The following is a 12,340-nucleotide window of genomic DNA, read 5'->3' as shown; positions in this document are numbered from 1 at the left end:
GATTCTATATAAAATCACCAAATTGAATTGCAAGAATATTTTGTAAATTATTAATACGAGACACATTTTGAAAATATCGCAAAGAAAATTGTGCCGGAACGAAGCACATTGGGAAGTAATTTAAATTTAAATTAATCTGCCTGAATGGTGTTTTGACTGCAGCACTACATTCTAAAATGGCGTAAACATGTGTTTGCAGTGTTCAAAGGAATTTTGACGTCTGGTTCTGTCAAGCATATCGTTTTGTAAATCGTTCGAAGTAAATTCGTTTTGACATTTTCGTTAAACACGCTAATTGGCATGGCAGTCTGTGGAGAATATATTCGTAGTCAATTTCCCACGATAGATGACGACCTATACCAATATGTAGAAGGTATATTTCCAAAGAATAACCTATAAGTTATACGAAATATTTATCATTTCGTTTATAAGTGGTACGTATATTTCTAACTAACATAAATATCCGTGCTCATAAAGGTATTTTAGATAGTTCAAAGGATGACTTTGAGGATGGCGACGAAGTTTACGAAGCAATAGGGGAGGTATTACACGAGGTTGCAGAAAAACCAGAGAATGAGGTTAGGTCTGTAAACGTGTTCGCACTTATCACTTTTCATAATGTTGTCAATTACCCTTTATTGCTATCGTTTATTTTGTGTTTGACTTTATAACTTACAGCTACAGTTTCAATTTACAGTTCTTTCCAATATTTACTTTTTAAATCATATTCTTGCGTAATCTTTGCTCAAATTTCTGATTTTGAATTTTTGAATTTTTTATTTGCAGACAAATATGCGTCAAGCTACTGGAAATGCTAAAAGGTAATTCAAATGACGGAAATGTTGAAAGGAGAAAAAATGGGGTAAACAAAGTATTAAATGCTCCAGTACATTTGGGTACTATGGCTGCTACCCTAGAAGCTCAAGTAGAACAAATAAAAAGTATATGGGTTACTACTAGAGATGATGCTATGGTAAAAAATAATTCTGTGGATAATTAATATTTAAATAGTACTTCGATTACAAAATATTCTTTTACAGAAAGTAGATGCCAAGAAGTTAGAAAAGGCAGAGGCAAAATTGCAACAAAAACAAGAAAAGAGAAGTAACAATGAATTAAGTGGACGAATTAATATTGTAAGCCAAGGTATAGAATCCGCTAGCGCGAGTCAAATGACGAGTAAAAAGGATAGTAGAATGGAGACAAAAGGTGGTGTAAATAAAGCCCAGGACATTAGAATAGAAAACTTTGATATAGCATATGGGGATAGAATATTATTGCAAGGAGCTGACTTAACACTTGCATTCGGTAGACGCTATGGCCTTATCGGTAGAAATGGACTCGGTAAAACTACATTACTAAGAATGATATCTAGGTACTAAAACGTGTACTATAATAATTTCTTATTCTACGTATTTCACTTAATCTTCTAAATATCGTTTTATCTCAATCATTTCAGTAAACAGTTGAGAATACCATCCCATATAAGAGTTTTACATGTAGAACAAGAAGTCGCCGGAAACGATACTTCTGCTCTCGAATCTGTATTAGAATGCGACCAAGAGAGAAGTATGTTACTTAGTAAGGAAACAGAATTGCAAGTGGCGATCGAAAAGGATGGTGGTAAAACGGGAGATGCATTAGGCGAAGAATTAGCTAGAGTATATGAAGCAATGCAGTTAGCTGAAGTAGATAAAGCACCTGCTAGAGCTAGTGCAATTTTATCAGGACTTGGGTTCTCTGTCGAGAGACAATCGTGGCCAACTAAAGCTTTCTCTGGTGGCTGGAGAATGAGACTAGCACTTGCAAGGGCACTGTTTTCTAGACCTGATCTTTTATTACTTGACGAACCTACGAACATGCTTGATATTAAAGCCATACTTTGGTTGGAGAAATATTTACAGTCATGGCCAACTACGTTACTCGTGGTTTCTCACGACAGGAACTTCTTAGACACGGTAAAGACTCGTGTGCTTTAAAGAATATTATTCATACATTGTAAATAAATAAGTTTAATTTTATGATATTTGTTACAACAGGTTCCTACCGATATACTGTATTTGCGTGGACAAAAAATTGAAGCGTATCGTGGTAATTATGAACAGTTCGCAAAAACTAAAGGGGAACGTGAAAGAAATCAACAGAGAGAATATGAAGCTCAGCAAGCAAAAAGAGCACATGTACAAGAATTCATTGATCGATTTCGATACAATGCCAATCGCGCTTCTAGTGTACAGAGTAAAATTAAGATGCTAGAAAAATTGTAAGTTCAGTAAATCTAATCTAGAGAACGATCAGAGAACGCTCAAATTTTATCATTTTTAACAGACCAGAACTTAAACCAATGGAGAAGGAAGGAGAAGTAACTCTTCGTTTCCCAGATGTTGAACCATTAAGTCCTCCAATATTGCAACTTAACGAAGTCTCCTTTAGTTATACTGGAGGAGTCGATAATTCGTATATATTTAGTGGCGTGAACTTGACTGCTAGCTTACAATCCCGTATTTGTATAGTGGGAGAGAATGGTGCTGGTAAAACTACGCTTTTAAAAATCATAACAGGTGCACTAAGCCCAACGCGAGGTACAGTGCATGTTCATAGGAATTTGAAATTTGGATATTTTAGCCAACATCACGTAGACCAACTTGATATGCGTGTGTGTCCAGTTGAACTATTGCAAAATCATTTTCCAGGTGTGAATTAATTTTTAATTTGTACAAATGCTACCATTAAAAGATTAATTCTATAATTTGTTCTTCATTTAATTACCAGGTAAACCAGTTGAGGAATACAGAAGAATGCTTGGAAGCTTTGGAATAAGTGGTAATTTAGCTTTGCAGACTATTAGTTCTTTATCTGGAGGACAAAAATCTAGAGTAGCATTTGCACTAATGTGTGCTGCAATGCCAAACTTTTTGGTACTTGATGAACCTACGAATCATTTAGACATCGAATCCATTGAAGCTTTAGGCAAAGCATTGAATACTTGTCAGGTAAAAAATCGCCCTAAATTTTCTCTTAGTTTATGTTATGCAAATTCTATTTTGAATAATCTTCTAGGCAGGTGTTATATTAGTTTCACACGACGAAAGATTAATTCGCATGGTATGCACCGAACTCTGGGTATGCGGAGAAGGATCTGTTCGATGCATCGAAGGTGGTTTTGACGAGTATCGTAGGATCATTGAAAAGGAACTTGAAGTATAAAGATCGTTTAAATTTAATTGCGTTATCAGTCTGTGTATTGTCCCGACTCAAGTTACCGATGTGAAAATTTCGATTAATTCAAGTAGATACAAGAAAAAAACGAATGTTTTGTCTTATACTGGGACAATGGAAATTTTTGATTTATTTATCGATGATATCGCGGATATTATATTGTCTATTTTAAATAAAATCGTGATCATTATAAGAATCATTGTTTACATATATATATATATATATTTCATCATATTAACATGAAATTTGCAAAATAGACTGAGTCTTTAACTTACAAGAACATAGAACTAGGAAAGTTTCACATCGTTTAACTGCCAGCTACAATAAACTATATCTAAAAAAATTCTGATATTTAATATTGTACATTAGTTAATAATAAAAAGTCGTTGTTATAAATAAAAGTATAAGACTTTGTCCTTATTACAAAACCATTCAGGATATTACATTCAAGATATATATATAATATAAACACAGTTCTTTTCTTTAAATTTACCATGTACTATCTCAATAATACGACATATCAAAATTTTATACGAGAAATTTGTAGAGCTGTGGAATTAAAAACATTAAAATCAACATTTTATTTTTAATAAACATAAAATGTTCATGATACTTCATAATACATAGTAGTTTTAATACTTTTATTCTGCTTCCTTTTTCTTTCATCTAAACCTTTCATTTCAATGTAATAATATTTCGAAAACTATTAAAACTAGTTATATAACATAATAAATATAACAAATTACTTGAATGTGCCAAAGAAGTGGTTCTGTATTGTCACAGTTAACCTCCGGATGAAGTATTTAATGATACCATTGTATTGGATATAGAAGACATTTGCATGGGTGGCGCAGGAGCTTGTTGTTTTGCAGCTGGAATTTTCAAATACTTCTATTATTTTTCTCTTGACAAAACTTAAATTCGCTCAATAATCATGTAATTACTTTAACATGCAGTTAGATCTTGAAGATGCATATCACGCAATGCAAGCAATTAGCTCAAGTATTTAAATAAGCACCTAGTATTAATTGCTGTATTGTAATATATAATAAACAACTAAATTAGTTAAATAAGTACGTGCTTTATTTTTCATACTTAATTTTACTTTGTGCCACATAAATGTACATGCAAAGAGATAAACTTTCTATTCATGAGCAGAAACAATACAAACTAGTTGATTTATGATATATGAATATAACATGGTGACTCATTGTCAGTAGTAAATCATATGCAAGAAATGATGAATATTTTTAGATATGCAAATTTATAAAAATAACTCCGCAGTATACCGCCTAATAGTATGATTCGAAAACGAATATGATGGACTTTTAAACATATCGTTCTCACCATTTCTGCTGCTGTAGACTTTCGTAAACCCCTTAAATTGCTCCGGCGGCGGGAAATTCGCAATAGAATGAAACATATCCGCGAACCGAACCTCTAAATCTAGAGCATTCATTGTCTGTCCGTTGCGCATAGAAGAACTCCTTGTGGGAGGTGTTGGCGGTGGCGGCGGCGGCGGGGCCAGTCTTTGATGAGTAGGAGCTGGACGATGCGGAAGGGGCGGAGGTGGAGGTGGTATACAAGGAGCGCTAACAGTTACTCTAGAAGGAGGTGGTGGTGCCACTCTAGTTGCTGTAGAGGGTATATTGTTTGATCTAGATGTAGGTGGAGAAGGAGGTTTCGCGACTGGAGGCTTAAGAATTCGATTCGTAGGCCTCGATTGGGTCTCGTTCAGACAATCCTGAGACTGATGAAGGGAAGGTGGAGTTGGAGCAAGTACAGGAGGTGATCTAGGCAATCGCATACTTTGTGCTCTTGACACACTTCCTCCAGTTAAGTTTAATTTCTTAGGAGGTGGTGATGGTTTGTGCAATGCAGATGATGATGTGGTAGGTGGTTTGGGAGCAAGAGTAGGCTTTCCAAATCCCTTAGGTGCTTCCATATTAGAACTAGTGTCTGCAGTACTTTGTCCCGGCATTGAGTTTGCCTTCTAAAATATGACACAAAATCTTCAAATCTATATTAACATATAATTTTTTAGATATCTTTACCTGAATAAATAGTTGTGGTTTTTGAGTGGCTGGTGGTGGAATTGGCGGTGGACCTCTTTTTATGCTAGGGATAGTTGATTGACCAAAGTTTGTATTATTAACATTACTATTGTTCTTTTCAACTCCAGAAATCCGAGATCCTACAGGCTTCAATTTAGGAATACCAGTAGGAAATAATCCACCTAGTCCTATGGGACCTCCATTACTTGTGCTAATGCCACTGTTTACTACATTAGAACTATTTTCTTTGCTATGTAAGGAAGAAGAGTTTCCTGATTCACCTCTAACTCTACCTAAAATGATAATAATAATAAGTATCGCTGACTGAAAAATATACATACTTTATAACTTACCACTAACTACAGGTGCACTTTTATCTACGGTTATAGTTTTCTTTAAAGTTTTGCCAGCTCTAATTGACTGAAGAAGTAAATTTCTATCTTGATCTGCTATCCCAGAACCAGATGTGTTGAAGACAGGAGGTGGAGGTGGAGGTGGTGCAGGCATCCTTATTCAATTTTTATAAAAGTATTTACCACCTCTGTTAAAATCGTATTATAAAAATAAAACGATTAATTTAAATAAATCTGAATTACGATCCTTATGATCAAATTAAATTGTAAACTGTAGCATGTAGAATGGCTGAAACACATTTTGAGATAAGATTAGACCTCCTACACAGAAAATAGTGCAATTAGGTTAGCGAAAAAATAATTTCAACATTTTCTACGATATTTTATATTTGTATTGGCAATTTTTATACTTTAGGAACATATGTCGTAAGTATAATGAGACAAATTATAAATAATTTACCTAAAATTGATAAAACGATTCTATCCCCCCAGAGGAACAGTCTTTGAAACTACCGCACTTTGCATCCGTTTCTGATTCACTATGAACGAACAGAATCCACAACATTCCAAATTTTTCCAGGGCCGATAAAAATTCAGATGCACTGATGTTTCTTACGGGTAAAAATTAAAATCGACTCGTTAGACGTATAGATAATTGAATTAATGCACATCTTGATAAAATTCGACCATTTGTTTATAGCATTGACGAGTCATATTCGATCGAACATGCATACGTCGAGTCGAATACACCTGAATACACTACACCTGGGAGCTCTTAAACTCATAACAGTGAAATGAGAACAGTATCTTTCTCTTGTAGCTATGTTACCATTGGCTACCAAGAAGAGATCCGCAGCCTCGCTTTCCACTATAGAAAAACACATCCGTTTTTAAACATTCCAATTGTAATTGTTTCCTTATTCGTTTATGCAATCCGGAAGTTAAGTAAAAACATTAATTTTTAATGTATTAAAAAACCGACAAAATGATTTCCATAAATTAAAGTTGATTAAAAATAAGATATCAATTAAGATGTATTAAAATAAGACTTTTACTATATAAAAAGTAATATTTTATGCGTTATATTAAAATATAAAAGAAGTACGAAATATTTGAAATACAATATATACATATTTATAATTTATAAGGAATATAATTAGTATATAATAACATACAAATATAGGTGATAGAATGAGGCTTCTTTCTTAAAGAGAAACTTTCGCCATTATATAAATAAATAAAAGCAATGAAACATCTTACCTTTTAGGTTTTTATTCTGTATATGATTTTATCCAAGTAATAGCCTGAAAAGATTAATCGAATGCAACAGTTATTGTCTCTACATAGCATAAAATTTTTCTATATTAAGGTGAAAGACTGAACATATTTGAGAGTCATAATATTAAAAACTGTTTATAAGTGTAAAATTCATTTTGTGCAAAAGATCTTTCTTTTTACAATTAATATACAATTATTATACATATTTACAAAATTCGCCCATCAATACAAAAATAGATTATACACTATATTGAATTACGATAATCCCTGTAAAAAGTTTCCCCTCTGCATTAGCTGCATCGCAAAAAATAATTGCAATAATTTTTGCGAGCTCACATAAACAATGTAACACTATCTAGATTTTTAAATCTTTCATCGAAGTTGTTAACAACCAACGTTTTAACCAACAGCTTTTTTATTCCTAAACCTTCCAGTAAAGGATCCCATATGGAAAAAACATAATTCTTATTTTTATTCCTTTGTTACATGATTCGTTGGTTCAGGCTTTATTTCATCCATCTGTTCAGTAATAACTATATCAGACTGCTCTGGATCTTTATGCAGAGCGATAATAATTTTTTCTTCAGTGGAAGATTGACTATCTGAGGAACCCTCCTGTGTTGAAGTAGCTGCTTCCTACAATAGAGAGAAAACTATGAAAAAATAATAATAGACCTACAACATTTTCGGCTTCCCATTCTTTTCGTTCATCTCTAAACCGAACTGATCCCAGTCAGATTACAACTCTTCTTACCGTACTCCGAATCTTCGTGTGTGTCTTTATATGTTTCGTCAAATGGTCCGATCGCATGAATTTTTTAGTACACTCAGGACATTGGAATCTCTTTTCACCAGTGTGAGTTCTACGATGCCTCTGAAGCTCATCCGACCTAGTAAATTTCTTACCACAAAATATCCAACTACAAACAAACGGTCGTTCTCCGGTATGCCACCTTAAATGAGCCCGAAGATGACTGGTCTTTCCATATACCTTATTACAACCCGCTATGTGACATACATGTTGCCGTTTTCTAGTCATATCTCTATTCCTATTCATATGAATTTCAATTTATAAAATTGTTATGAACTTGAACACATACAGATTAGTTTTAAAATCCTACCTATCACCATCTCCGCAATTAGGACACGTGCAAGCAACCCTCCTACGATGTTGCTTATTAGAATCCGTCTCGATATTCGCAGACGGTGCGGTAGCTACTTGATGCTGATGTGATGAGGGGGTGGGCGTTGTTAACGCGTTATTCGATTGAAGAGTTTGTAAAATTTGCCACTTTGTCGGATCGTTCGAATCTAATTGTACGGTTGGAGCAGCAACAATCGGTGCAGCTGCTGTTGCAGGTAGCGTTTGAACGGTGGCGGGCTGAAGAGCACTTGCAGGTATAACTTGCACATTACCTAGACCTGGAATATTTTGCACAGGTATCGACTGAAGAAAACCATTTGTCGCGTTCATTCCACCAGCAGGTTGAAGTTGCATTATACTGCCGTTACCAACGCTCCTCATCATGTTACCTTGCTGGGCAGTTAAGCTTGCTAACGCGGATGCAGGAATTAAAGTTAGCTGTTGTGCTTGCGTTCCTGTAAGATATATATATTGAAATATTAATATGATTTTCCTAGTTATAGATGGAGCAAATTCAAATTAACAGTCATTGGTCAATGTACCTGCAATTGTAATTGGCTGAACTGCAGGTTGTGTTGTTTGAGCAGCAGGAATATGTATAACTTGGCCGCTAGCTAATTGTCTAGCATCAATACTGGCTACTTTTATATCACCCTCGACTGACTCTGGTGGTCTTGCTAATGCTGATAACGTCTGTACGTCGATCTTCTGTCCATCTTTTGTGGTAATTACATTGTTGCTTCCTTGCATTGGTCTTCCAAGTGCACCGATTCCAAGTACCTATAGAAGATGCGATAAATATAAACATTTAATTGTAGACATAAAAGATAATTAACTCTCTTAATATATCTTCTACAATCTTTCACCTGAACGTTGCTTGGAGTTGTTACTGTTGTGCTCCAAGTTGCTACAGTTGAAGATGGTGTAGATGATTGTTGTTGCGCTTGTTGAACTTGTTGTTGCTGCTGCTGTTGTATAACTTGTTGTACAACTTGCTGCACTTGTTGCTGTTGTTGCTGCTGCACTTGAGCTTGTGCCACCTGTTGTTGCTGTTGCTGCTGCACAGACTGTACAACCTGTGGTTGAGCTTGCTGTTGCACTACTTGCTGTGCTTGTTGCTGAGCAACTTGCTGAGCTACTTGTGTTACCTGTTGATTCTTATATCAAAATTATTTTGATAATTTTATATGAACGTACAGTGTTATATGATGTATTATTTCTTTTTATATTTACTTGTAAACTTTGAAGTTGTGGTATGTTAGCAATCTGGACTTGCTGAATTTGTCCATTAGGTGTAATTATTTGAGCTACTTGTGGAATTTGCTACAAATAAATTTTATTTCAAATAATATATGTATACCAATTCTTATCGCACAAAAATTTGTATTCGCGTAATCAACATACTTGCGTGATCTGTGGTATCATCTGCGTGGCAGGCACATTGAAAACACTGGACAATGCTTGAACTGGAAAATGTACAGTTTGATAAACTGTCTGTCCATTACTAGCAGTAACTGGTACTTGCACAGGCACAGTTTGTTGAACATGTTGCATAGGGAACTGAAGAGGTCTAACTTGTACACTTTGCCCTGAATATAACAAATATTTAATGAAATCTGCTATCTTTTATAAAAGTAATCTGATAACAATAGAACACATACCTGTTGGTAACTGAACAGTTTGCGCAGTGATATTCTGTATAATAGAAGTAGGAAAGACACTGGGTGCTTTTATCAAACTAACTGGCTGTGGTGTAATAATAGTCTGACCATTAGCCAGTTGTACTTGTTGGCTAGCAAGTTGAACTTGTTGGCCATTAGCAGTGGCGAACTGCATTGTTGGTTGGCTTTGATGATGTCCTCCTGCAGCAGACATAGCAGAGGATGGGATGAAAAGTGCTTCTTGGCCATCAATGTTAACGGTTTGCATCTGTGGTATAACACTATAACTGAGTTGTTGTTGAGGTTGTTGCTGTTGTTGCGATTGTTGTTGTGTTTGCTGTTGTTGAGACTGTTGTTGCTGTTGCTGAAGCGCAGCTTGAGTCTGAGTACTGATCAACTGAGCACCCTGAAGTAATTTTTACATCTTAAAAGAAGAAAGAAAAAAAGCGAACCATTTAATATTCTTCTAAAAGCATTTCTCACCTGCAAGAATTGTTGAGGCAAAGATTGTACAGAAATGGTTTGTGCTCTTTGTTGATCATGCTGTGGTTGCTGAGTCTGTAAAGGCACAAAATTTTGCAATTGTTGCAAAGTAATGACTTGTGGCTGCTGTTGTTGCTGTGCTTGTTGTTGAACATCTTGTTGCTGCTGCAATTGCTGCAAAACTGCTGCATTTGTGGTTAAGAAACGAATTTGAGGTTGGGCAGTTTGCTGTTCCAATTGCTGTTGTTGCTGTTCAGCTTCATCCTGCTGCTGCTGCTGCTGTGTTTGTAAGAGATCATGATCTTCGATCTCCTCCTGTCAAATAATTTCAACACTCCCCTTATTTCTGCATACTTTACTTCTATAGAAATAATTAAATAAAATTTCTCAATCGTCTCACCTGACTGATACTTCTCCCATCCACACTTCGTTTCATGATAAATATATGTGCAGTATATTCTTAACACAAACAAGGTCGTCGTCAACGCCAAATTTATGCAGATTACCCTTATGCTAGGAATCCATTCTTGATTATACCAAACAGGACTGACTATTTAGTCCGTGGTACACGGAAACGCCCGCTGGAAGAGCGTTTAATCTAAAAAATTCATTAGTTGGTTAAACCCGCTCTATTTTACTTTATAACTACTTAAGCTATGAATCTCCACCGACATAGCTACAATCGTAACTACCCTGCCACTTGAACACCACATCTGGCTCCGTTTTTCGTTTTCTTTTATTTCGAGTCAAAGTAAACGACATTTGCGACCCAGGTACATCGTGACTGAATGAAAATGAAGTGAAAATGATGCGAATGAAGCCGTAGCGTCGAATGAGCAAGAAACACGAACGACTTAAACGATATCGACACGTGCGAAGACCACTCTCCGAAGACAAAGAAGGCCAGAGAGCACTCCTCGAGAACCCAATCGAGGACCGCCTCTCTACGCCCCTGTTCCTGCCGCCCCACCCGCAGTCGCTCGAAATATTGCCCACCGTGGCAAGGACGCGCATAACCACCGACACAGAGGCGCACTGTATGTCGTCACACCCGCCCACTCGGTCGTTTGTCGACTGTCCGCCTCACCAACACACTCACCTACCCGCGATAACGGGGAAGGCAGCCTCACGATGCAGCCTCCACCCACTTTGCACATGGGACTCCACCTAACTCGCGAACAGCACGTGGCTCCTCCGCAGAAACGTCCACTCTGTACTCCCGCCACTCGATTTTTCCCTCAAAAACCAGGATGATAAGCCTTCCGAGCTCGCTACGCTTCCTGTTTCATCTGTTCGGCCCCGTAGCTGTCCCTGAGACGGCCATAATAGAACATCACGGATAACTAAACTTCAACCTAAAAGATTTTACAATATTGTAGGTTACAAAGAAGTTGGTAATGAACAGAAAAATAAATACAGGACAATACTATTGTGTTATCTAAAGTAATACATATATTCGCTAGAATATATATATATATATATATTATATATAAATATTCGCTGTTTTAGAAATGCATTTCCATGTATACATCTATACACCGACGTGCATACTCAAGCGTTGCGTGGTACGCGCGCGCACACTATTCTCGAAGCGATCGCGGTCGACTATCTACGTCCTCCTTCTTTGGTCGATACACGCTCTGTTATAGTGGAAATGTTTTTTTTACAAAAAGAAATACAATCAAACGAGATTCAACTACGAATTCTTTGCCACTGTGGTTCAACTAATTTCCTTGGTAACACCAGAAGATTGACGCTATGTTCAAAGTTGCCGCCAAAAGTACAGATATAGGACAAGCCAATGTTCTTCTTTTTCTTTCTGATGATCGACGAAAAAATTAGTTAGCGGATACTCTATAACCGAGAATTTCCGACGAAAAAACAATCTTACGTTGGTTTTGTATCACCTTACGCACGATTCGATTTCAACGTGATTTCAACATGTGCACGTAGACTCGCAACGTGTTGGTCGGCCGTCCCTCGCGAAAACAGGGCTACGAATACCGCTATGAGAGGACTACTTTCGCCGTGGGGCGGTACACAAGGTGGCAACGTCGCCGTACGCCAAGTGCGAGGATCAGAGCTCTGATTGGTCGTTGGTTATTCGTGATAGTTGGCACCGAGCAGAGGTTCGTTAGACAGGGGCGT

General features: G+C 36.5%; 3 protein-coding genes across 9 annotated transcripts; 1 reads left to right on the top strand and 2 right to left on the bottom strand.

The window, feature by feature from the left end:
• The first annotated feature begins 160 nt into the window (after positions 1-160).
• LOC126925379 (ATP-binding cassette sub-family F member 3) lies at positions 161-3,626 on the top strand. Of its 2 annotated transcripts, XM_050740855.1 has the most exons (9): positions 161-373; positions 478-583; positions 787-973; positions 1,041-1,375; positions 1,460-1,958; positions 2,040-2,263; positions 2,329-2,693; positions 2,773-2,993; positions 3,061-3,626. In XM_050740855.1, the coding sequence occupies exons 1-9, from the start codon at positions 301-303 to the stop codon at positions 3,205-3,207; spliced, it is 2,157 nt and encodes a 718-aa protein (XP_050596812.1). In that variant the 5' UTR covers positions 161-300; the 3' UTR covers positions 3,208-3,626. The 2 variants fall into 2 exon arrangements, with proteins under 2 accessions (XP_050596812.1, XP_050596813.1); XM_050740856.1 differs by lacking the exon at positions 161-373 and having other exon boundaries at positions 478-578.
• A 150-nt stretch (positions 3,627-3,776) lies between these two features.
• LOC126925389 (WAS/WASL-interacting protein family member 1-like) lies at positions 3,777-6,415 on the bottom strand. Its single transcript, XM_050740883.1, has 5 exons — positions 6,087-6,415; positions 5,627-5,915; positions 5,274-5,566; positions 4,567-5,212; positions 3,777-4,091 (listed from the first exon to the last, which is right to left on the bottom strand). Exons 2-5 carry the CDS (start codon positions 5,778-5,780, stop codon positions 4,003-4,005), a joined length of 1,182 nt encoding a protein of 393 aa, XP_050596840.1. The 5' UTR covers positions 5,781-5,915; positions 6,087-6,415; the 3' UTR covers positions 3,777-4,002.
• A 608-nt stretch (positions 6,416-7,023) lies between these two features.
• LOC126925377 (transcription factor Sp4-like) lies at positions 7,024-12,248 on the bottom strand. Of its 6 annotated transcripts, none has more exons than XM_050740843.1 (12): positions 12,109-12,248; positions 11,292-11,547; positions 10,593-10,790; positions 10,193-10,507; positions 9,710-10,115; positions 9,453-9,637; positions 9,282-9,371; positions 8,915-9,205; positions 8,591-8,828; positions 8,026-8,503; positions 7,659-7,953; positions 7,024-7,540 (listed from the first exon to the last, which is right to left on the bottom strand). In XM_050740843.1, exons 3-12 carry the CDS (start codon positions 10,626-10,628, stop codon positions 7,376-7,378), a joined length of 2,499 nt encoding a protein of 832 aa, XP_050596800.1. In that variant the 5' UTR covers positions 10,629-10,790; positions 11,292-11,547; positions 12,109-12,248; the 3' UTR covers positions 7,024-7,375. The 6 variants fall into 6 exon arrangements, with proteins under 6 accessions (XP_050596800.1, XP_050596798.1, XP_050596799.1 ...); XM_050740841.1 differs by having other exon boundaries at positions 12,084-12,243; XM_050740842.1 differs by having other exon boundaries at positions 11,296-11,547; positions 12,084-12,243.
• Between the last annotated feature and the right edge of the window lie 92 nt (positions 12,249-12,340).

This window comes from Bombus affinis, chromosome 16 (genome assembly GCF_024516045.1).
Source record: "Bombus affinis isolate iyBomAffi1 chromosome 16, iyBomAffi1.2, whole genome shotgun sequence".
NCBI lineage: Eukaryota > Metazoa > Arthropoda > Insecta > Hymenoptera > Apidae > Bombus > Bombus affinis.
The sequence above is the reverse complement of the archived record's forward strand: the minus strand, read 5'-3'. Positions and strand labels throughout refer to the sequence as shown.

Coding starts and splice junctions, on each gene's coding strand:
- LOC126925379 (XM_050740855.1), top strand. CDS start 301: ATGGCAGTCTGTGGAGAATATATTCGTAGTCAATTTCCCACGATAGAT. Junction 584..786: donor AAACCAGAGAATGAGGTTAG/GTCTGTAAACGT, acceptor TTTTATTTGCAG/ACAAATATGCGTCAAGCTAC. Junction 2,264..2,328: donor ATTAAGATGCTAGAAAAATT/GTAAGTTCAGTA, acceptor CATTTTTAACAG/ACCAGAACTTAAACCAATGG.
- LOC126925389 (XM_050740883.1), bottom strand. CDS start 5,780: ATGCCTGCACCACCTCCACCTCCACCTCCTGTCTTCAACACATCTGGT. Junction 5,567..5,626: donor AAGTGCACCTGTAGTTAGTG/GTAAGTTATAAA, acceptor TTATCATTTTAG/GTAGAGTTAGAGGTGAATCA. Junction 4,092..4,566: donor AGTCTACAGCAGCAGAAATG/GTGAGAACGATA, acceptor TGAAAATTCCAG/CTGCAAAACAACAAGCTCCT.
- LOC126925377 (XM_050740843.1), bottom strand. CDS start 10,628: ATGAAACGAAGTGTGGATGGGAGAAGTATCAGTCAG. Junction 10,508..10,592: donor ATGGGAGAAGTATCAGTCAG/GTGAGACGATTG, acceptor ATTATTTGACAG/GAGGAGATCGAAGATCATGA. Junction 8,829..8,914: donor CAACTCCAAGCAACGTTCAG/GTGAAAGATTGT, acceptor CATCTTCTATAG/GTACTTGGAATCGGTGCACT.